This window comes from Corapipo altera, unplaced genomic scaffold, assembly GCF_003945725.1.
Source record: "Corapipo altera isolate COAL_440 unplaced genomic scaffold, ASM394572v1 343, whole genome shotgun sequence".
Lineage (NCBI taxonomy): Eukaryota > Metazoa > Chordata > Aves > Passeriformes > Pipridae > Corapipo > Corapipo altera.
Genome location: NW_020884913.1, coordinates 5,021,191 through 5,046,101, shown reverse-complemented (window position 1 = coordinate 5,046,101; position 24,911 = coordinate 5,021,191). Strand labels below are relative to the sequence as shown.

Sequence of the window (24,911 nt, the reverse complement as noted above, 5' to 3'; positions counted from 1 at the left end):
CCATGGAGGGATCAGCAAGTGTTGGTTTTGGTCTCAGAGCACTCTGTTCCCATCTCCTGCATTCCCTAACAGTGTCCTGGACAGTTATTACTGTTCCATTTGCCAACTGTGAGAAATTCAATGCGTGTCACTTAAGAGGCCAGGGAGGATGCCGTGACTACAGTGCTCCTTCATGAGCAAGGCTTTTGGGGATAAAATAATCTCTGAGGAGGCTTAATGCCTGACTGTGCACGCGTTGTCCCAGCCAGGGTGCACCTGGATTAATGGCCAGGCTCTGACTTCTGCAGAGGAAGGGGGGCAGAGGAAAACGCAAGGCACTTACTCCTCCTGGCATGCCATCCCTCTCTCCTGCTCCTTGCCAAAAGCTCAAGGTGAGGAGTAATGGCAGGCTGTCACAAAGGAGTCATTTGGCCAGTGCTTGCATGAATGAGCAAGTGGGATGAAATTCAGCTTTCTGCAGAAAGCACAAGGGGTTTTGTGCTGCTGACACCTGCAAATGCAGCAGCTCTTACTGCTCACCCCAGCAATCCCAGCTGGGGTTGTGCCTTGGGTCTGTGTCAGCCCCTCCTGGGATTCTATCCCTGGGACATTTATCATTGGAGAGAGTCCACGTTTAGAGACTTTTATCTGTAGTTTAGCAATGAGTAACTGGTGACAGAAGATTCAGGTTTGCAGGCAGCAAAGCCCCTCTGCAGAGCTAATGTCTAACCCAGTCCTGTGCCCACATCCAGGTTCTTGATGAAGCCCTGAAGATTTGCAATTACATCTTCACTGTTATCTTTGTCCTGGAGTCTGTTTTCAAGCTTATTGCCTTTGGGTTTCGTCGCTTCTTCCAAGACAGGTAACAAAAACTCCATCGTGACCACGGGGTCAGCAGCAGGTTCTGGAGACAGCCATCCACATTTAGCATCCTAAATTCCCATGGTCTGCCCTGTGGTGTCAGTCTGATATGTGTGAACGCTTTGTGGCGTGACTGGTTGAAAGCTGGGTAGGTGGAGACTTGGGATGTGAGCCAGAGAAGGGATCGTGCATGCCAAGGAGAGGGATTGTACCACTTTGGCCCTTGGGAGTGGATGAAACAGTGACGGGTCTCACACTGACCAGCTGGTTCTCTTCTCACACCAGTTGCATGTCCATAGAATCAAGAGGACCTGGTGAAGTAACAAAATTTATAGCAAGAGACAGAATCTTGCCCTGAATGATAATGAAAGAGAAAAGGGACCCTTTCTTTTGAAGATGTGGAGCAGTGGATGAAATTGTGCCTTTATCTACGTTTTCACTCTCTTACCTCACAAATACAAATTTTATGTCCTTGGTGAATCTTTCTCCTCCCATTTTTGACTTCTTCAATGTTAACACCAAGAGCACACCACTGAGCAGGACTCGACAGGAGCCCTTCAGCAACCAGTGTGTTGTTCCACCCCTCTCCCCACATTTCGTGTATCCGTGGTGGGATTAAATCTTCCTCCAGCCTGGCACCAATCTTTGGGGTCTTTCCTTTACCCAGCATGATTTTTGTTGCAAGGACTGGACACGGGGTCCTGTTCTTTCTGGGGCAGATCTCACGCTGAGGTCCACGAGTGTCATGTCTAGAAGTGGCCGGAGAGATGCCGCAGCACCTCCCCTGAGGTCTGCAGCCTCTGGGTAGAAAACTGCCCAGCTTTTGTTTCTCTTTCCCCTCAGTCAAGGATATCTTTAGAATTGGCTGTTTTTCTAATGAGATGCATTAGTTATAATGATTTCATAACATAACTGCTTTTGTATAATACCCTCAGAAAAATGCTGCAGATTCATTTGAGTGCTCAAGCCATTGAAATGACTGGAATTCGTGTGAAGCAAGCTACCTCCCCTTGCCAGCTTCTTAGTAGATGTTAAACTTCATTTTGTGTTGTCTCCAGATGGAACCAATTAGATCTGGCAATCGTGCTGCTGTCTATCATGGGCATCACTTTGGAAGAGATCGAGGTGAACGCTTCGCTACCAATTAACCCCACTATTATCCGAATCATGAGGGTTCTCAGGATTGCTCGAGGTGAGAGGAATAAAACAGAACTGACTTGTGTTCGAGGTGCGGGGTCCCCACCAGGAGAGAGTTAAAGCGTTGGGAAACAGTCCTGGGGCACATCCCCATCATGATGTGCATAGTTCTGGCATCAGCAGGCTGTAAACAAATAAAAAGAACAATGGGGGAAAATACTTGCAAGGAGCCAAAAAGCTGAGCCAACTGACCATGTGTTTCTGTCTTAAGAGGACTTGAAAAGCTGAGAGCTTAGGAATGAAGGAGAAGTTACTGTGGCTGTAACTCCCAGAGATATACCTGGGAAAATTATGCCAGTCAAATCAAAGTCATCTCTAACAGGGATTAGAGAACACAAGCTTGAGTATGTTGGCTTTAAAAGACAAGCATCTAATAAATTTAATTTCCCATGAGGCTTTACATCACACCACTTGGTGACAAAGCTTGCCTTGTCACTCTGCATCCATCTGTCCCCTCAGACGTGTAGCAACACGTACCCGAGTCGGGGAGCCAGCTTCTGCAGGGCCTGATTTTTTCAGAACAGGGAGGTCTCAGGGCCAAATGATGAAATTGTAAAATGTGAGTGCTCAGGCCCTTAATGAAGTACTGCCAGGCCATCCTGAAGGGTATTGTGCTCTGAGGAAAATTGTTCTGATTACAGCCCTCATCTAAGCAAAGAAGGAGCTAGAGGAGAAATTAAATGCTTCTGTGTCTCAAGGGGGGTGGGGGGGGGGGGGGAAAAGTGCACTGGATCCCTTTCAGAATTAAAAATACATGCGGTTTCCAGTTGGAAATGCAACCTTCTGGAAGAGATGTGTAAATCAGTTCCTCAGTGAATCATGTATGAAAGTGGGTAGCCTATGAAAGTGGGAAAGTAGCCCCAGGGCTGGGAAAGTAACTGCTCATGATAACCAGAGGAAGGAGATGAGTCCAACACAGATAAAGTGGGGAAAGGAAGCACCAGGCAGAATGATAACACTTTCTTCAAGTCTCGGGATAGGTGATGCTGCTATTCACAGGATTTTGATAGTATCCAAGCAACAAGGAGCGATGTAAAAAGGCCAGGGACTGTAGCAGCTAATGGAGAACACTTGACACGATTTCACGTTTCTCCTCCTATAATTTGTGGCTCCCGGGAGAGGGGCTGGGTTTGTGCCTCTGTGCTAACACTGCTGCTACCATATTTCAAATGTGTTTTCTGCAGTGCTGAAGTTGCTGAAGATGGCTGTGGGGATGAGAGCCCTCTTGGACACTGTGATGCAAGCGCTGCCGCAGGTAACCCACTGCCATATCAAACCAGATCTCCTCTGGCCCACAGCTAATTTCCTATTGCAGAGGAATGCTAATCATTTTATCTTTACTGTCATTAGAAAGTCACATTTCCCTTCCGAAGCACAGTCTGAGATACAGTCCTCACACTGAGGTCATTTTTCCCCTGAAGCAGTTTAAGTTTTGGATTAAAGAATACAGCAAGAAACAGGTTTGGAACAAAAAAATCAATGAATGTTCTTTTTTTGTGTTTTTTTCCCCCCCATTTCTTTTTCTCTTTTCAGGTGGGGAATCTGGGTCTTCTCTTCATGTTGTTGTTTTTCATATTTGCAGCTCTTGGAGTGGAGCTGTTTGGAGACCTTGGTGAGTCTTCCCGTGCCGGTGGAAGGGGTGGGAGTGGTGTGTGAGTGGTGGTCTCATGGCTGTGCTTGGTCCCACAGAATGTGATGACACACACCCCTGTGAGGGGCTGGGACGACACGCCACGTTCAGGAACTTTGGGATGGCCTTTCTGACTCTCTTCCGAGTATCCACAGGAGACAACTGGAATGGGATAATGAAGGTAAATGTTAAGGTTTCATCGGCAAGTATATTGCTATCCCAGACGTGAAATTTGCCAGATCTTCTCAGTTTTCTTCATGAAAGGAGGTGCAGCCAGGTGGCCAGACAGCAGACCGCGGTCCCTGCTGGAACCTCTTCACATCCCTCCACCATTTCCCCCCCTGTTTCCAGGACACGCTGCGTGACTGTGACCAGGAGTCCACCTGTTACAACACCGTCATCTCCCCCATCTACTTCGTCTCCTTCGTGCTGACGGCCCAGTTTGTGCTGGTGAACGTGGTGATCGCTGTGCTCATGAAGCACTTGGAGGAGAGCAACAAAGAGGCGAAGGAGGAGGCAGAGCTGGAGGCAGAACTGGAGATGGAAATGAAGACAATCAGCCCTGGCCAACACAGCCCCTCGGACATCTTTGCATGGACAGGCAGCACCGGTGGAGAGAGACCCGAGAGCCCCCGAGGATGTACCAATCCCATGCAAATCAAGGTGGATTCTCAGCTCTCTTTAGCTTACCACATGGTGAGAACCTCGGCTGGAGGGTGAAGAGGGCTTGACCTGCATATTTTCTGGGGGAAGACATGCACGAGTTGGTAATGAAGGAGGGGTGTACTGTATGTCCTGGGCTTGTATTCCTCGCTGTCTGCTGACTGAGTGTTGTGTGGTGTGGGAGCTGATGCTGCAGGGAAAAGACCCCAGCAGGTCTCCAGACCACCTTGACGCATCTGTTTGGAGGTAGAGAGCTTTGCAATTTGTTCTGGAGGTGTGCCCAAGGCACCAAATTTAAAGCTAACTCCAGATTTGCTCTAATCCAGAGTGTTGACTGGGTCCTTTGTGATAGCAAAATCATGAGCATAATGTGTTTGCTTTTCTAATACAGACCATGAACCACAACATAAAAGAGGAATAAAACTTGGCTAATCTTTGCTTCAGTATTAAATTTGTTTTATGTAACCTCAATTTAAAATCCATCCCCACAGTCAGTCTTGTAAGAAAAGATTCTTTTAACAATAGAATAATCCAGAAGAGGCTCAAACCTGAGCTCACCAGAGCTGGTGGCAGAACTCCCACCAACTGGAGCAGTGCCAGAACAGGGCTGTAATGTGGGAGCTGCTATGAGCTGCACCAAGTCTCCCTAAAGCATGGTTTTTGGAGGAATATTCAGTTTGAGGAATGAGAGGTGAGGTCAAGCCCCAGACAGGTCCTTTGGGAGGGCACTGAACTGGAATTACACAAGAAATACGGTCCAGCCTTTTTTTAGTCTTAGCTGATTGCAAATTGAGTTAAACTCTACACAGACCTCATTAGTTTTTATTACATCATGATTTCACAACAGCATATCTTGGCCTCAGCCTGGGGTGGACTAATGAGTATTCTAATGCATGAAAAACTCATTTGTGATCTTTAGTCCAAGGGTGAAAAAGAGTAAATCCCTGCTTTAGCTTTGTTTCAGTTCCTAAGCTACTGGAAATTTCTGGTGCCATTAGAGTCTCTGATATCTGAGACAGAGTCCAAAGCTGCTCTTTGGCACAAGAAAAAGAAGTTCAGGGCAATGTGGGGAAATCCAGATTTACTACGTCCTCTAGGAACAAACAACACATCCCAACTGTTGTTGTACATGTTGAGCAGAGTACTGGCAGACTGTCCTTGGCCCTGTTGTTCTGCACCAGTACTTAAACTGGCAAAACAGAGAAAATGTAGAATTGCAGGACAAGTCAATGAGAGTGCCCTCACTTTGCAGTCTGTTAGACCTGCTTTCTATGAAGGTGGCCTGGGAAAGGGCTTATTTAAGTCATAACCTCCAGAGTGTGTTTCTTGCTCTTTCCCTCAAACAGAAGCCTCAAAAACCTCCAGGAGATTTTTATTCTGCCTATTTATTCTCCCAGCCAAAATCTTCAGGACAAATCTGATGCTTGAGCACGATAGCAGAGGAATACAATTCCCAGGACATGACCCTGCAAGGACACGTGGTCAGCATGCTCTTTTGCTTGCCCATTCCCTGGGGTTTTTGCACCGTGTGCTGTTTGACTGTAGCGACGGTCCTCATCTCATTGTATGTAGTAGGCATCCCCCACATGGAAGATGCACCCTTAAATCACTCCCATGCTGCCTGCAAAAGCCAGACCCTGCTCTGTACAACCTCGCATTGTCTGTGCTGTGGCCAGCTGGTTTGACGTTGGCCAGGACAACTGAGGCACCTCAACCCATGTCTGGCACATGAATTAGTGACCTGACGTGCTTCTGTCCTGGTCAGCTGCAGCTTTCATGGGCAGGATGCTCAGCTCCTCTTCTAGTCTGGTTATTTTAATTTATGTGCCCTCTGGATATGGATTTAGGTGTCAAGTATTAGGTCCTCGGGCTCTGGACCGTGTGTCTCGAAGCCTTACAGCAGTAGTGTCCTGTAGAAGTTCACAGCACCGAGTATGAAGATGCTGCTCTACCGGCCCCGTTGTGCTGCTCAGGTCCCAGGAGTGACCGGCCGTGTTTGCTGGGAGCAAGATTGTCCCCGAGGAGGGCCCTGAGCGGGAGCAGCCACCGTCACCCCGTCTCTAGTAACGTCTGAGAAAGCTGTCTCTGCTCACCATGATATTACTGCACTGTTCTCTCTCCTCTCCTGCCTCACCTCTCCTGTCCCATTGTTTCTGTTACTGCCGTTCTCCCTGAACATTTCCACCCCTTTTTCCCTGCTTCTATTCTGTTTTTCCCCCTTTTGTTCATTGGGTTTGATACACTGTCCTTTTTTCTCTCTGTCTTTGTCCCTTGCCTTTTTCCTCCTTTCTCCTTCTGGCTTGCTCTCTCTCTCTCTCTGCATGCTACACACCACCCCTCCTAGGAAAGGCACTTGTTTGATACCATATCACTGCTGATCCAGGAATCTCTGGAAGGAGAGCTGAAGCTGATGGACAACCTGTCAGGCTCTGTGTGCCATCATTATGCCCTCCCAGCTCCCGAATATTACAACTCTGAGAACCAGGTTAATATATCTAATTTCCTGCAAAGTCTCCATCCAAACTCAATTTGACTGAGACCTTTAATAGCGAGTTAAAGTTCTTTGTATAATGCGGTCACAGGGATTTTGAAGCATAAGTTGGTTTGGATTTTTCTGTGGGAGTTGAGATAATATCTTGGTTTATGATGTTGTATATCAATGCAAGAGCAAGAGTACAGGCTTGGAGTTTCCCTTGTCAGCATAGTAAGAAGTTTTTCATTGGGATTTATAGTTCATGGGTGTTGGAGGGAAAGTGTACAAAATCCCATCTCCATCCTTCAGTGAGGTTCTCATATTTGGCTTCTTGCCTTAAGCAGGGCTCCACAGCAATGTCAGGGCACATCTGCAGAGCCTGGAGCACAGCGTGAGGTCTTCCCAGAGCAGAGTTGCTGGGGATCATCAAATGATCTCTGTTTTGTGCCTACTTATACTGCATGAAAATCCAGTTTTGAATGATTTTTCCTAAAGCGGCTTCTTGCAAATGGGTCACTGTAAACTAGATCCTCATCCCTGATCTAGATTGAATTTAGGAGGGGAGGCAGCCCTTAATGAGTCACTTCAGTAATCGTGTGCTCCAGTACTTTCTTGAACTGGAACTGGAATACTTGTTTAAAATTAGTTCATTTACTTCCTAGAATAAAATACCTACTTTCCTCAAGTGTGTTATTCTTTGGAGCAAATATTTTCCCTAAATCACAGTAGTGACCATAATAATAATTCAAGCATACCTATTTTTTCCTGCAGTTGGAATTGAGCAAATTCCGTATTTCTTGATCTATTTTTTTCCCCCCTTTCTGGCTAAAAATAGCAGAAGTTTTCTTGTTAAATCAGTGTGCTTATTTATGAGCTCACTGACACTCTAAATTACCCAACCCCGTGGTTCATTAGAGGAAAGGAACAAGCTTAGGTAAAATGAAATCCTACTGCAGATCTTTATATAGCAGGATAACATGTCTCCCTCTGATTGCTCTGTATCGCATTCCAGAGTCTATTAAGCTATAGGAAGTGGTTGCCTCTAAGAATTGCCAGAGGAATAGAGACAGTAGCTTTGGCAGGGAAGGCAGAGGGTCAGTAGGAAACCCAGCGAGAGCTGGTTGAAAATTTTTTGTCACAACATTTTTCACTGGAAAGTGCTGCTGCAGCAAAAAAAAAAAAAAAAAAAGGTTTTGTTTTGACATTTTCATAATGAAAAAATATAGCATTCCAGTTTGCAATGGCTTTTTCTTTTAAAATTTAAGCTTTTTTTTTGCTCCCCCTCTATAATTAAAACCTGTATAAATCAGTTGAATGTTTCCAACAAAATGTTTTGACGGCTTCGAACTCAATTTTGGGTTTGGGGAGGCTGAAAGGGGGTGATGTTTTGTTTACATTTTGGCTTTTCTGCTCACACCATTTGTCATGTTCTCAGGCAAGTCAGGAATTTAGAGCAGTGCTGGGACTTGCTGAAAGCAACCTGATTAATAGCAGCTCCCAGCAGGGAAGCTCCAGTGGGCAGGAGCTGCTGGTGTCCACCACGTTCCTGCACAGCCTTTTCCTGGCTCCAGTCAGTGGGTCCCTGTTAGAGATCACTGTCCTTGGGCTGGCAGCTTTTGCACTGGTGCTTTTTCAGGGAGCCTGGTATGAAATCAGGAGCTCCTCCAAAGCAGCCCTCTCATCCATTGCCAGCAGATGACTGTGTTAGAGGAGATATCAAAGCCAAGGTTAGATGAGAGGAGCCCGACCCTCTTACTTATCTCAGCTGAATTTTGAGCCTCTCCAGGCTCACTCATCACTGGGTTTGTTTCGCCCCACGGATGCCGTTTCTAAGAGTGAGAAAACCCAGCCCTTTGACAACTTCAGTGCAACAGATCTGGGTCTCTGTGGTTTCTCTTGGAAGATATATTGCTGCTGAAAGACTTTTCAAGCATAGAGGATGGGGAAAAAAAAAAGCACACCGAGAAATGTGAAAAGGAAGCACTTGGGACTTGCCCAGAGCAGGCAGCCCCTGCGAACATGAGCCAGGTCTGTAGGTTACCTGGTGAAATGCCATCCCCAGTGCCATGAGCACCAGCCTCAGACATGCACCTAGGGAGGGGATTTAGGGAGGGTTGAGCCCATTGCAGTGCAGACATCCCCTCTTATAAGTGCTGAGCAGCAGAGATGCTGCTCTGGGGGAGATGCAGCAGTCCCCTTTTTCCCCCGTTTTCTCCAAAATCTGAAATGGCATTTCACATTTCTTATAAGAAGGTCACTGTGTCAAGGGAGAGAGATTCATCAATATTTGGATAAAGATTTTTTACTGATTGCTTGAATGCCTTCAGTGGGGATGTGTTTGTGCAAGATGCATTGGTACAGAATCAGTGCAGCCATGCAGCGCCTATTCCCAATTTGGGTTTGCTCAGTGCTGGAGGGGGTGGCTGGGGCCAGGGCTGCAGGATATTTGGGGAGTGGAAGATGCAGGGATTGTTTTAGTAGGACAATTATTGGTGCTTACCCCAGCACTGGAGGCTCTTTAACCAACCAAAACCCACTGAAGGCACCAGGAAGGCATTCACTAACCAAAATCAAGCCTTAAGTTTCCCCCTGCCCCCATTTAGCCATTAGGAAGTTGATTGTAGTCCCACCTACCTCTCTGGGAGGGGGAGGTCCCTGCACCCTCCCCAGGGCACAGGGAAAGGCACACTCCATGTCCCACCTGCAAAATGGTTTTGCTGTTGGGGAATCTTTGCAAACTTAACAAGTTCAGCTTAGAGGCCAAGAAAGCAGCATGGTTATTAGGGGGAAACAACTTCAGAGAAACCAGATCTTGAAGCTTCTTGTATTTGATCACAGCCAAGAGGATAAATCTCTCTAGTAGGAAAGTAATGTGACTTGCTTCTTCATGTAGACAGGAGAACAGCAAAATACAATGCTAGCATTAGTGTATGGTTTTAAACCCCATCCCAGATCATTGGTAAGCACTAAAGTATGAATGTCCCACTCCTTTTTTTCATTTCTTTATTATATTTCATTTCTTTAATGTTCTGTCCCTGGTAACAATGTGCATGATGTAGCTTCTCCCACTGCAGGGATATTGCTTTAGTGTCTAGAAATATTTAGATTATGATACTTCTTTTTTAATTTTCTTTTCCAAAAGATTTGTGTCCTGGTTTCTTATGTTTAATCATCTCTCCCTTTAGATCCCTCTAGCTGAGATGGAGGCTCTGTCTCTGACGTCAGATATTCTCTCTGAAAAGTCCTGGTCCTTAGCTCTGACGGATGACTCTTTTCCTGATGATATTAACACACACTTACTTAATGCTCTGGAAAGCAATGTACATACACTGGTCGCTGTATAGTCTGATGTTTACAGGGTTCGAAATACTGCTCCCACTTCTCTACACCTGCCTAATGGCATTTTCAGTTCAAGCCCTTTCCCAAATAGCACCAACCTTTCCCCCTGAACAGGACGTTGTCCTTAATGCCATTAGGTCCTGGGTTTTATCACTCTTGCCCACAAACTTGGCTCCTGGCAAGGAACGAGTAGTTATTGCTATTTTTCCTTTGATGTCTTATATATAAACAATGTGTTTTCTACAAGTAAAATAAATAGTAAAAGAAAAATGCTTTGGAAAGCGTCAAGGTTGAAATTTCCTCCCCATCTGAAACAAATCAGTGGTGCTGCGTGAAGAGACACCCATGAGCTAATGACTCGTGTCCTCTGCTGAGGGGTCAGCTCCAACCCCTCGGTTTGTAATGGATTTTTGTCTTTATGAACACAGGCACCACAAGGCTTTTTGCATGATTGGTGCCAGACTGTTTATTTTACGAATATCAGATGGGGATCTCTCCGAGATGATGCTTGTTTTGGGAATTCTTTCTAGCAGCCACCCCGCTGAAAAAAAAAAAGTTCAGACTACTTTGTGTCTTTTTGACTGAAATAACCAGTATTTTGAACCCTGCCTTAACCATCTCCTCTCTGAAACATTAGACATTTTTAGATGTGTAGCAGTCAAGTGCTTTTTTTCTGCTGTACAATAGACATAACTCCTTTCCCAACATTTTTGGATCATTCTTGTTTCCTTTGTTGTTGTTCATGTACCTGCCTTTGGATGTTTGTGTTGTTCATAGATTTTCTGCCATACTAGTTGACTGCCATCCTAATTAGCACTTATTTGGGAAACATCTCTTAAACCGTGACAATATTTCCCATCATGCTTCATGGCATCATGTGCAAAAGATTTTGTAAACTACATTTAACTTCTTGTATGAGACTTTTCATTTCCAAATTAGTCTGGAGAGTTGGACAGAGGAGAAACCCTTCTAGTTTTGAATCAGATTAGACAAACCTGTTTGAAAGCATTGCAAAGTCTCAAGGGTGTAGCCAGGAGAGATGGTTTTTCTCCCCCCCCACAAAAAAAGCAAACACAACTTGAACAGAAGATTTTGTGAATTTGTGTCAATACCAATGAAGTGTTTGATCAAAACAGTTGCCCAAACTCCTGAAAAACTACAAGCTTTCATTGAAATCTCTTCTAAATGCAGTAATTTTACACTTTACTTTAGTTGAAAAGTATCTCCAGATATTTTGTTTGACTCAAAATAGATTTGGATTGAGATTTTTTTTTCTTTTTTCTTTCTTTTTTTTTTTTTTGGTTCAAGGAAAAATTGGATTTGATTTCCAGTCAAGCCAAAACAACATGTTTTTCAAAACTACCAATGAACCAAAAAGTCATGTGCTCCCGCAGCTCTGTGAGCTGGACTGGGAAGACCGTTTTGCAGCCATTCTAAAATGCTTTTCGTGAAGTTCAATCATGAGATTTCCCCCGAGATGATCCGAAAGTGGAAACGAGCCCAGTGTGGTATTGGATCCTGTCAATGAACCCCAGGGTTCATTAAGGGTTGGGTTTGGATGGGATCTCGAATACACGTTCTCGTGTTTGGATCCAAACGGGTTTGAGTTTGAGATCTCAGGTTTCAGGCCATCTTTTCTGCTTTAAGCTAAGCAGTGACAGCTCAATAACATAAACTGTTCAGCGGGAAGGCAGGGAGGAACAGAGAGGTTCCCAAACCCAAAGTCTCAGCTTTACCAGCACAGGTTTTGCTCTCCTTCCTTGAGCTGTATCAGGAGACTGCAGTCTCTCTTATCTAGGCTGTATCCAAGCTATATCCAAATCGGCAGGTTCCCAAGGACTGAAACAAATGCTGCATGACAGTGCAGATCCGTTTCCTTCATTAAATTTACAACAGTGGTCTTCCTTTTTTTTTTTTTTCCTTTTCTTCTTTTTTCCTCATTCTTTTTCCTTTTTTGTAAATTCCTTTTAATCTCACCATGTTTCTTGTGCAAACGAAATGCCGTAGTGAAATTTTCTTTTAATGACTGAAGGATAAAATTGGGACAAAAAAAATCTCAGTGTTGATTTCAGAAAACCTGTAATGCACTGAGTGAAGGGAAAATTTTTCAGAAAATATGATTTAAAGTTTTTCAAAAATGATCAGCAAAATACTGTATCAGCCTACAGTGGGACAATCTTATTCTTGTGTTTTTCAAGTTAGACCTTTTAAAGATAAAGTAATTCTTTCATTAGAAGTACATGGGAAAGATGACTCTGCTTCCGTTTTTGCTAATATTGTCCAACACAATAACACCCAAGAACATTTCCGGGATGGAGATATTTTCTTATGAAATCAGACCTGAATCCATTCAGTATTGCCTCTGGGGCTGCCCATTCCAAGAGACTCTTTGGCTGTGAAAACTCCACAGTCAACATATATACAATAACCCTCGCTTGCATTAGATCCCTTCTAATTAGAGAATGACTTTCACCCTGAAGCAGTAGTTTTAGATATCCCTTTCAATAAAATGGGGTTAGTTATTCATTTTGTGAGAAGAAAAACCAATAAAATTGTGCTGGGAGCCAGAATAGAGAATATTTTTTGTAAACTAGTTTTTGTATTTGGGTTTTATTTGTTTGTTTTCCTTTCTTTTATTGTTAGAAGAGGAAACTACTCACCTTTGCAAAAGTCTGCCTTGCTGATGAGGGCACCTAGGGAGCAGAGGATCAAAGTTATGCCAAGCATGTGACCGTTGCTGGCCTTGAGGCATGATGCCTTCTTTGCATATCCCCGAAATAGTCATGGTTTATCCCTACAGTGTTGCTTCCTCTGTTTCTGTGGTTCATTGTGTGACAGTTTAATGACAACTCCCAAGGAGGGGGATAGCCCTGGTAGATCCATTCGTGCAACCTGTGCATCCCGACGATGTGCATGCCCATCGTGCCATACTGATTGCAGTGGCTGTCGCTAGCGTTTCTGGGCACTTCTCCTCTTTCCCACCCCGTCCTGTCCTCCTTCCTCACTGTTTTTCTTCCCCTCAGGCTGATCTCCGCTCCAAAGACGACACACTGACCCTGTCTCCCAGCAAGGACTTGCTGAGCGTGAGAAAACCTTCAGTGGGACGCACCCACTCCCTGCCAAACGACAGCTACATGTTCCAGCCGCCCTATTCCAGCCCCTGCCCTGCCTCCCTGGGCGAGAGGAAGCCAGCACATCACAAGTCCCAGTCAGGTACACATCTGTCAGCTGGGGCCAGAGAAGGATTTTCCGATATAGCAAGAGTTGGGATTTTCCAAGCTCTTCAGTAGGAGGTAGCAAATTGCCATTGGTTTCCAGGGAGGTGTTGGTGTCCAGACCTGGTGTCCTTCCTGGCTTTGAAAAGACCCTCCACAACTTACAGTTTACAGAGTCCAGGCTATATTAAAGATAACTCCTTTCCTCAGAACTTTCTAGCAGTGTGACAGTGGCCCAGCTCAATGCTGCTTGTCCCCCTTCCTGGTTCCCTAAGGTTACAGTCCCTACAGCCTGGGCTCCATCTACCCCACCTGAGCAATCTATGGCCCCAGAGCAGAAATCCCAGCAGAAAAATATTTCCTCCAGTCTGTTTTTTTGCAGCAGTACCTGTTCTGGCAGGTCTTGGAAGCTCTATCTAGGAACATCTGTGAAAGATGGAAAAATGGTGCCTCTAAATGCCTGTAAAATGAACATAAATGTGCTGAATTGGAGAGATCTCGAAGTGAGATGAATGGAAAAATGAGAGAGTGTAGAATTGTTCTTCCCAGCGTGCATGGCTGGGATATACATCTTAGAGCTAAATTCAGAGATATTCTTAGGTACAGCATGTTGCAGGCACAGAGGGCTCTCTCTTCCTGCACCTCTGTACCTGTACTTGCAGCTGCCCCCCAGAGCTTATCACTGTGCCCCCATTTACTCTGTCTGCCAGGAGTTACCTGCAGCTGGTAAGGGAATGGAACCACCTTTAATTCGTCTGTACATGCCATCATTTTAGACATTTGTCACAGATAAGACAGAGAAGTTTTTACAAGCGTTGTCATTTGAAAGCCTCTAAGCAGAACGTAATTTCAGCACTGTTCAGAATGGTAGGAGATTTGAACAGATTAGAAATAAGATGTTGAAATTTGCATAGTAATAAGAATTTGGATGAATAGCGACTGTTGAACAGCAGCAAAAAAAAAAAATAAATGTGGGCACAAGGGAGGAAGATGAATCTGGAGTTGTGAGAAATCTCTGCCACAATACACAATTTTCAAGGTCAAGAGCTGTGCTTTGAAGCACCTGTTTGCACATAATGCAGACAGTGCATCTGAAATCCTGGTCAAATCCCACTGAAATCAATAGCAAATCTCCCGTTACCTTCAGCTGAGCCAGAATTTATGGTTCTCTGTAACAGTGGAGAAATTCCTGACCGTACAAAAGAATCCTGTTTGCTACAGAGGGAGTTTCCAGTGCTTCATTTTTGACCCTTAATTGGGAGGTATTTGTCCTGTCTTGAACAAGAACAATGTCAACTCAACCAGAAAATGGGTAATTTCCGAGTCCCTTCTTTTTCAAGATTTCACTTCCCAGTTCCAGCTGGGAAAACTGGCCCCATCTGACAGCCCTGGCTGGGCAGGGCAGGCATTGCACCCTTGTAAATCCACAGGAAAAAACTGTTCCACTGAGATGCAGGATTTTGGAAAGGTAAAGCTGATGTCTTATAACCACATTAAGCAATTAAAACTTCTGTGTTTTTCTCCTTCTGGTGAAATTCCAATTGTCTTAAGCGGGCCAAAGTGCTGGGAGGTGGGTAAGGTGCCCAAATTTTGACGTATGCATCATTGTCCTGTTCTGCCTACAATGTCACTTCTTTTCAGGGTGGGGAAAGTCACCCCCACCTGTTTACAGTTTGTAATATTATAAAGTGCTGTGAAGATAGCAAAAGGTGCCAGGCGCCTCTAATAAATCACCACAACTAAGCCATAATATTTCAAGCTGAGAAGGTTTTGTTGTCAGAAACACTGGCACTTGCAGGAGGTATTTGTTTGAATACTCCTTCGTAATGGGGCTGTTTTTCTGGGAAAGATTCCAGGACAAATGAGATTCTCTGGGATGCAGTCCAGGTTAAATGAATTGTTTTGAAAAATGTTGAGCCTGTGTGTGGGGGGAGCACGCAGAGTTTCAAACCTTTTAGAAGAAGTAGCCAGCAACCACAAAGGGTCAAGAAGAGGCTGGAGAGTATGTGTTTCCTTCTCCTGGGAGGCTTTGTAAAACCAGCCTTGAAAGCTGCCAGGTGCCGTTCCCTTTCACTCTGTTTCCAGTGTGCCTGCTGGTTTGGCAATCCCAGCAGTTGGTCTCCGTGTAGGGTCAGGCATGGAGACACCTCCTACAGCCTTTCAAAGTCAGATACTTGCGGTGCTCAGAGGTGAAGCTGCCTGCAAAGTTGTTGGCCCTAGAGCAGGGATGTAGGAATTGCCAGTTCAGATGAACTTCTAGTTCCTAATCTTCTGTTCTTAACAGGAGCTAGTCCCAGTTGCATCGGGGGGAAATGCCAAGAAAAATGAAATAATAGACAATTCTGGAGTAATTTATTGATAGGTGGGAGTTTTTTCCCAGTCGTGGAGAGCCAGCTGCTGAATTCAGTGGTTTTGCTGTGCCTGTCTGATCCAAGGTGCAACAGAGCAGTTTTCTCAGGGAGGTCACTGAGGCTGAGACACAACCCCCAGATGAACATGCCCCGTTTCTGTCTCTTCTCCCCCTCGCAAGGTTCAAAGGCATCGGTGCAGTCACAGCCGGCGGACACGAGCTCCCTCCTGCAGATTCCAAAAGACCATTTTCACCACATAAGAGCTCATGACCATTTGGTGGGGGAGGGCAAGCCCCAGGTTTCCCAGCAGGTGCACTCTCCTTCTGCTGAAAGGCTGCTCCGCAGGCAGGTAAGCAGACTCTTGATCATGAACCTGCTGAGGTTTCGTATTGGTGCATTTCCCTGTTAGCCGTGCTTTAAATTGAGGGAGGGATTCACAGAGAAACCTCGGGAGAACTGTAATTCTCCTACAGAAATAACAAAAAGGTTGATGGATTTTGATCTGAAAGCCGTCCAGGAGTCTCCAAAGAATGTGTGTGATGAGTATCATCTCCTTTGGCAACACGCCTAAATGTTCTCCACATTGTTAGCACTTTATTTTTTTCAATCCTCTTCATAAATGCAGCCAAATGCTCCCCAGGGGCTCGTTGGGGTTGAGGAACTAATTCTTAACTGCTGTGATTTTTTCGGTGCTTGAAAGGAAGGACACAGGGACTGCAGGCTCCATCCTAGGCCACCCTCCCTCTCACTCCTCTGGTTTCTCAAGAAGGGAGAAGTGTTTAATGGAAGCTGGTTATCTCATAGGCAAAACCATCATGGAAAGCATACTGGCTTTACAGTGAGAATTGAAAATTAAAATATTTTTCCATCCGCTGTGAGCTTTTGAAAAGTTTGAGTATATGCAAAACAGAACGCATTTTATTTTGCAACTGGTTTTATCTCTGGTTTTTGCCTGGAATTGATTTTAAATCCTGATTCAATCAAAGATCTAAGAGATCCAATCAAAGATTCCAGTCTGGTTGATTGGAAGCATACGTTTAAATTTATCTTTTTTTAGTAAAATACTTAAACTTGTGCTTCACTCTCACATTTTTAAGCATATTTCATTGATTGTGCAGCTGGACCAGGACCAGAAGCACATCTGATTCAAAAACTCTGCTTTCTTCAGTAGTTTCATGCCTGATTTTACATACACAAAGTGGATCGGTTCTATTTTTTCAAAAGCAATTTCTTTCCTGCATGAAAATAGTCCCATTTCTTTCATCTTTTAATCAACATTGACAAATTAGACAGTTGATTCATTAAGCTCTAAAAATGAATGTGAAGTACCAAGGTTAACAATTACATTAGTCTGTAATACTAAATTGACATAAGAAATTCCTTGCATGTATTCATTTGCACGGGGCTGGCCAGCTACCCCAATCACCACTAATGGGGATACTAATTGATGTCATGATTCTAGTTCATAACCACTCTCTCTTGCTTTCTAATGAATAACAGACCCATCCTTTTGAACTGATCTAGCAAGAATAAATTACCATGTTGGCCATCTTCTCCAGTTTAATTTTGTTCATATCTTTGACGGCTTCTTTTTCTAAAGCTTTTCATATGTTTAAGTTAATTTATTGTCTTCCCCCCTCTCCCTGCTCATGCAGTGACATGAGCATGGTCTTGGAGTGACATTTCAGAGAGCAAGAAGCTTTGGGACAGTGAGCAGATGCCATCCACGGGCAGACCCATGAGGAGTTGGGTTGCTCCTGAGCAGCAAGGAGCAACCAGTGTGGCTAATGGGAGCAGTAAGGCTGTTCCTGGTGATATTGCTTTTACTGTTAATTGCAATTTAGATGGCCAGCCACTGGGAGACTTAGTCCTTAAAGAGGCAAAATTCGCTTTACAGCCCCAGCTCTTCTGCTTGCTCAATTGCTCTCTGCTTGGCTCCTTTTTATTGCCACCACTAATTTCTCACCAGCACATCAAATAGCCCAAACTAGCAAAGCATTTTAATTTGCAGTACCCATTTTTCCTTATTGTTGCATATACTGCATGCAATTCTGATTTGTTTTCTTTTCTTTCTTTTCTTTCTTTCCCTTCCCCCCTCGTGCCCTCTCATCTCCTAAATCTGTAATAGATAAATCTTGTCCACCACATACCTGGTCCGTGCACTTTCCCTGAGTATTAAAACCTGTGTGTTTAACCTCCCTTTCCCTCCAGAGTTCTGGAGAGCGAGCACAGTCCCCACAGTAACGTCCAGTTTAGACTCCGGAGTGTTTGACAATTAGCGATGCACTCGCAGATGAAGATGAGTGGATCGGATGCTTTGGGAGAACATTCCTGCTGAGGATTATGCTCCTTGGCAGTGCATTGCACAAAAGCTTTTCTCCAGAGGAATTCTACCTGAAGTTAAACCTATATTGATTTTGTAGTTCCAGGACTGTGTATCCAAGGTGTAGCCCACGCCAAGCTGTGGCTACTACAGGTGTACACCCCACTGGGATGGCAGAGGGTCCTTTTATTTTCAAACAAACCAGTAAAACATTTGTACAAACAGTTACTGCTAACAACAACCACAGATGCCTGTATCATAGGCAAAGAAAGAGCTGGTGGTGACTAATACTGTCGTGGTGTGCAACACAGGTTGGTGTGCAAGCAAAAGTAATGATAATAATTACTTTTTGCTTCTGTATTCAACTTTTGTGTGGTCTGTGTCTGTTCTCAGGATATGAACGTGATTTCTTCTCCCAAACACTCACTAAAGCTACTGGTGCTGAGGAGACCAGAATAACTTCACTCTTGACTGATTAGTTGCCAGTATTATGCTGTGAAATTTTAACTAGAAAGGATTCACCAACATTGGACAAAATTGTTTGCCGTATTAAATATTCTCTCAGCTCTCCCCATTGACAAAGGGGATGTGCAGATGCAGCAATAGACTCTGGTGTTTCTGTGCACACATGAACACACTGCAGCTGACAAGAGCTTTGCTGAATAGAGATCATTTGGCTCAAACGATCCTTGCGGGACAATTTTTATATAAATTCTATGATCATTTTGGGGTGATTTGTCACAAAAGTATTCCTTAGTATGAGGAATTTCATCTACTTACAGTTTTTCTAAAGAACTGAGACCAGCTGTATGCATTTCCTCCAAATTTCTGTGTGAAGTTTTTAATCTTCAAGATCATTTAAGAGTCTTCTCAAACCGAGACTCTGCCTTTAAGGGCCAGTTAACGTGTCTGATTTATAAAGCCTTTTGACAAGGAACGCAGTGCAGTGAAAAGACAAAGCCTTCAAAACATGCCCAAGGTTCTCTCTGCCAGCAGGCGCTGATTCTGCGTACGGCTCCAGACAGCCAAGGCAAAATGTGCCTTAGGAAGCCTGAACTTAAACATCAGAATAAGTTGAAATATTTGCAGATTATTATTAGTCCAGCTTTGGACTCCAGCTTTTCCAGCTCCTGCCATAAGATGGTGCAGAGTCGTGGCTCCAGCAGGGACCAAAGCCAGGGACAGGCTGTCACCCTGATGCTGGCACAGGGTGTGGTTGCTCTGGTGTGCTGGCTCTGGGGATCCTGTTCCGTGCCCGCAGCATCACCTGAGCTGGAGAAGAGAATACACACAGGCTCACTTGCACATCTTCCCTCTCCTGCTCGCACCTGGGCTGCTAAAATTATCAAGGGCTTTGCTGTAGACTTTCATCCCTTTCATAACAAGAACATGTGTGAGTTTGGGTGGGGGCATTCTGGTTTTGCAGCCCTCCATCCGTAGAGGAGAAAGCTCAAGGTCAACCATTTTCGAAGAGCGAAGGGCCAGATTCTGCTGTCACTTACACAGGGACAAACCCGCAGATCTCTGAAGATGGGAGTTGGTAGAACCCACAGCACAGGTCCTTGTAGGAGTCAGTGGGTCTGTGCTGAGGTATCTCAGCAGAGCTGAGTGCCCTGTAAATGCTGTGTCTTGCCTGTACTAACCTTTGTTTGGTCTGTCTCTCTCATCTGGCAACTCCTCTCCTCCCCAATCCCTCTGCACTCCGACACAGATGGCTATAAGGAACGACTCTCTGGATAGCAAGGAGAATCTCCACACTGAGGTGAGTGAACTCTCTGACCCAAATGTCCCTGCTGTGCCCAAGGAGGAGTCACCAGTGGCTCTGACGCCCTCAGAAGCGAATGAGTTGGCTGCATGGAGTCGGGTGAGCGTTCACACGCAGCAGCATTCCCACAATCAGTATAATATTTCAAAGCAGGCACCAGCATCCTGTGCTTGTGCAGACTCGTATCAGGAGACCCCTGGAGATTCAATGGACCAAGAAGTATCTGAAATAAACAGCTCCTCAGAGCCTTTCACTTCAGAAACTTGTACAGCCTCGAGTGCCTGTTCAGAGGGTCAGCCTCTCACTCCTAAGAGGAACGTAGGCAATGCTGGCAGCGTGACACTGAAGGACCTGAAGAAATACCACAGTGTAGACACCCAAGGTCTTCTAAAAAAACCGCCCTCTTGGTTAGATGATCAAAGGAGACATTCAATAGAAATTTGTTCCATGGAAAACAGCCCTCAGCACCATTCCACGTCCAGCTCCTCTGGCTTCATAAGTCAGGTGGTCAGTGAAATGGAAGGCTTGCAAGGAACGCGGCAGAAGAAAAAACTGAGCCCTCCCTGTATATCCATAGAACCACCCGATGGGCAGAGTTTGGTACCTAGAGGACCTCACAGCATCTCACCTGCCAGTGGAGACGTTTGCTTGAGGCGGCGTGCTCCGTCCTGTGAGTCCAAGGATTCGATGGATATAGGGGATTCGCTGCTTCCAGACAGTATGTCAACATCTCCTACCCCAAAGAAAGACTTGTTGACACTTCCTAGCTTTTCCTTTGATCAAACGGAAATGGACCCCTGAGTTACTTTTCTGTTGGTGCCAAATGTTTTCTTCCTTTCATGTAATAGAAAAAAAAAAAAAAATTAAAAAACTCTGTACTCCAAAATGGCACTGGGTAAAAAATTTCCAAAGAAAGATTAAAGAACCAGCTGGTTAAAAGAGGGGTTAACCTATATCACGCTTACTTAAGCATATGTTCTGCTTAGGTAAAAGCAATACAATGTGCAGAATCTATATGTATATTATATTTTATTAAATTAATTGAATCTAGTATTGCGGGATGTAGTACATTTTGTGACTAAAGACATTTAATTTTCTTCTATTTTATGTATCTCAGAATATTTCTGAGATAAAGTTGGTTTTTATGAATATTTTAACCTAAAATATATATATATTTAATCCCTTCTCTTTTTTTTTTGTTTTATTTGGGTTTCATTTTGTTTTGCAAAGCACAAAATGTAGCCAATTAGTGCATTACAGAGGAAATGTATCCCACAGTCAGCAGTAAAAAAGGATTATTTAATGTAATTTATTTTTCCCCTTGGACTTCAATGATATTCTGGGAAAAATGATTGTTTGAGTAGTATAGAAATGCAGTGGCAATTTTTTAACGAAATATTCCAATCTTGCATAAAATTGACATTCAGAGTGAAAGCAAGTGCTCAGACCCTGGAAGGTACAACATCCTGATAGATGTCTGAGGATGGTGAAGGCAGAACCATTTAACAGTACATGATATTGAATTATGAGAGGACGTTATGGATCATCCACTGGCAACTCACAAAATCATGTCAATGGTTCATTTTCATACGTGCCTAGGAAACAGGCAACAAAAGCCTGTGGTCACTTCCAGGATGTTTTTCCAGTGTCTCCAAGATGGACTGTTTATTTTGCTGAGTTTTACACCTCTGTTTGCAGTGGAGCTCCTCCTCTCTGCACCGGGTGGAAAGGAGTGAGGCCAAGTTTAGGACTTGCAGTGGGTGTACTCGGTGCAGACATGGCATAGCAGCAGGCTTAAGCACATGTTTAAAGTTAAGCTCTTGCCTAAAATGCCTTGAGGTTGACCGTATTTAAGTAATTCTTGAAAATTAAAATCGTGTGCTTATGTTCTATAGAATCAAGGCCTACTGCAAGTTTTTATAAAGATTACCTAGAAGAAAGTCTGCAGGTACTGAAAGGGCTGCTGATTTTCAGTAAAATAGCCAGGTATTCTGCTATCCCTGCTAGAGTTAATTTACATGACCCTGACTGTAATTTTATTTCCAATCTATCAAAAGCCTTAAGCAGCAACATCATGGTACAGAGTAGATAAAACCAGAATTCATGTCCTTACTTTATAATATGTCCTTGTCAGTCATCTCAGTTATTACCTGTTTACTCCTGTGCTAATACCCTCTGCAAAAACCACTCTGTAAAACTGGACAGCACAGCCTGAAACCCACGAGAGGTTGGCCCCGTTCGACACCTCCCCCTCCTCACATGAGTGATGCAAACCAGACATTAACTCCACTCAACTTCCATGAAATCACATTAAGACGTAGGCTAAATTAGACTGTAGGCATGCTTTGAAGTGTGCCAATAGTAACAGGTTTGAAACTGCACCCATGGATAAGGCTTTGCTGGATCGTGTCTCTGAACCAGCACAGGCAAGAGGAGGATTTGTGCTAATTCTGTCAGTCGGGAGTTTGTAACTTTTTTTGAGAACTACTGATCTTTTCAAATCACTACAACATGTTGATGTACAGCCTTTTATCCATTCAGAGATTAAACTGTCTCCACCACGTGCATCTGCATGAGCTTCAAGTGTACACACAAGGAGAAGATGCTGTTTCTACCCAACAGCCTATGTGAGGTCCTAAGCCCCTTTATTTTCACTTGAGGACATTTACTCTGTAAACAATCCCTATTGATTTACATGTCTTGGAGAAATGTAAGGGCTTTCAGCAGGAAGTCAGGCAATCAGTGTATTTGAAGTGGAAGGATTAACATTCTGTACTATTTGCTGCAGTTAGATTAATTCTTGGCTGGGACATTTTTCCCCTCTTCAACACGGGCCCTTACAGAGGCCGCTCTCTTTGATATGCCAGCCCAAATTCAGAGTTAAGCCTGTCTAAAGCAATGATTTCAAACAAACCTTTCATCAGTTCTTCCCCCAGATCATATTTAAGGAAATAATAAAATTACAGTGTATTAAGCCTGAGAAATATTCCTAATCCCTTTTTTGGGTTTATGCTCATAATGAGCCTTAGCTTTTCCTTTCACATGTGCTAAATAATTTGGGAAACCAGCTAGGCCACTGAAATTGCCAACCCTGGTTCCTTTCTGATTAGGATTGTGTTCATATAGTTGGAATGATACTACTCTACAGATCCTTCCTTACAAAAAATCCACTGAACATTTTAGCGTGAAATCGTGGCACAAAACAGTGATGTGATGTTAATCCAAATGCTCAACTCCAAATGTAGAAAGCCTAAAGGCTCTTCTATTTTCAATACTTGGGGTTTTGCCCACTGACAAGGTTTGTGGAAGTAACAAGAAGTTTACATCATACGTGAATATTCAGTAAAGACTAGCCAATGAAAGATACTCTATGGTGATGCATTCAGGAAAAGAAATCCATGTAAAATAGATTGTTTTCTAAACCAGATAAGTTTTTTCTAGATGCCCTTTTGAAAGACAAATACAAATGTACTGCAGTGTGTGCAATAATCTTAAAATAATTTTAAATACCTTTGGGGGGGTTTTATAGAATTTGACTTTTTTAAACAAAATGTACAAAATCCACAGGAATTCTGTAGAATGGTTATGTTGATAGAATTTTTTATATTTTTGTAGAAATCTATAGAGAAATTGTTAAAAGTCTGCGTAGCATCTTGGCAACAGAAGCAGTTCTTATCTACGAGTTTCTTTTCATAACCTGGAGCCAGACCTACTGTATTTCGACATGTAGAGCCTAGTTTTAGAGCCTGCATCCAGGTCATGTTCAGAAGTAAGCAGCTAAGCTCAAGTTCTACGATATTGCAGTGCTATTACTGTTTGAGAACTGTACCCACACGAAACACCCACCCCAAAAACCCAGCCCCTATCGATGGTGAAGTAGTCGCATGGCTATCCAGCTCATTCAAGCACACCAGCACTTTACTACTGTGGATTTACTGTATACAGGTAGGAGGAGAATATTTTGCTATTGCCAGTCTGACACACGGGGAAAAAGAGATGGTAGACATGTCTGGGAAAACGTAAATTCCATTCTTGCAGCCCCTCGTGCATAGAACTGATTTTTCATAACTCGGTTACAGGCTGTTTGTACTGTAGATATTTTGGAGGAGGGCAAAGAAAACACTGTTTTTGACTTCTGTGGATTGCACTCAGCACCAGGTGTGTTCAAGGAGGAAAAAAAAAACCAACAAAAATAAAAAGAAAACAAAAGTGTTACCATTGTAAATTAGGCTATACCCCAGTCTCCCCTTTTCTGCCCCTTTGACTATCATAACCCATGTACACTATTACACGAGGTAACTAGAGTAGGCACAGTACCATTGCAATGTCCGTAACAACCTAGTATATATGATAGAACTTTGTATTTAATAGTTAATATATTGTTATACTGTATCAGGTATATAGGCCAAAACAAGGTCTTTTGGTCAGGGCAACAAAAGGTGGTATTCATGGGGGAAAATTGGGTTAAAATGTTCCTTTTTAAAAAAAAAAAAAAAACGAAGAAGAAAAAAAAGAAAAAAGACAAAAAATGAGTGTAAATCTTTACAAATGACAAAAACAAATGTGTCCTATTAAAAGCTTTTGAAAAGAAAAACAACCGTGCATTTTCCCTTTTTTTTTTTTTTTTTTTTGTTGCTGCTGCTGATAATCTGTATCATTCCAAGTGGTCAAGTCTTTGGTCACGTTTTAATTGAGAACAGTTGGGGTAGGTATCAGGTAGCAGCAGCAGCCGGGAGGTTGAAAGGAAGATTGTGAAACGTTGGGTCTTTGTGAAGCAATTCAGTCTGACACTGAATCTGGCCCCGCAGTGCATCGCCCAGGGTGTGCTGTGGGACCTGGGAGACCATGGGCTGTGCTCCTGTGGGTTGCACTGCACTGGCAGGGAACAGCTCAGGAAGATGCTTAGGGATGTCGGGACTGCTGCGGGGAGAGCTGCAGCCAGGGGGAGAAAGGTGGGAGAGGGGGCAGATTTGATCTGCCCATGAAAACGTGTTGCTGTGAAGAGGAAGATGCTGGGCTTTTCCAAGCATTCACAACTTTGGGATTTCCAGCCTAAAGTCCAGCAGCCTCTCCCTCATGACTCCTGCAGTCATTTAACTCCTTGCAAAGCAGGAG

The 24,911-nt window shown here is 43.9% G+C and overlaps 1 protein-coding gene across 19 annotated transcripts in view; it reads left to right on the top strand.

Moving 5' to 3' along the window:
• Positions 1 to 23,979, top strand: part of CACNA1G (calcium voltage-gated channel subunit alpha1 G) — a 145,896-nt gene extending 121,917 nt beyond the window's left edge. For 12 of the 19 annotated variants that reach the window (XM_027654370.1, XM_027654364.1, XM_027654366.1 and 9 more), the window contains 11 exons: positions 732 to 841; positions 1,899 to 2,032; positions 3,222 to 3,292; positions 3,571 to 3,649; positions 3,727 to 3,848; positions 4,019 to 4,363; positions 6,675 to 6,815; positions 9,989 to 10,123; positions 13,166 to 13,355; positions 15,888 to 16,057; positions 19,743 to 23,979. In XM_027654370.1, coding sequence (XP_027510171.1) covers positions 732 to 841; positions 1,899 to 2,032; positions 3,222 to 3,292; positions 3,571 to 3,649; positions 3,727 to 3,848; positions 4,019 to 4,363; positions 6,675 to 6,815; positions 9,989 to 10,123; positions 13,166 to 13,355; positions 15,888 to 16,057; positions 19,743 to 20,597 — 2,352 coding nt within the window. In that variant the 3' untranslated portion in view covers positions 20,598 to 23,979. Of the gene's footprint in view, positions 1 to 731; positions 842 to 1,898; positions 2,033 to 3,221; positions 3,293 to 3,570; positions 3,650 to 3,726; positions 3,849 to 4,018; positions 4,364 to 6,674; positions 6,816 to 9,988; positions 10,124 to 13,165; positions 13,356 to 15,887; positions 16,058 to 19,742 lie in introns of those variants that run through there. The other 7 variants (XM_027654368.1, XM_027654367.1, XM_027654355.1 and 4 more) reach the window with 7 other exon arrangements.
• The last annotated feature ends 932 nt before the right edge of the window (positions 23,980 to 24,911 follow it).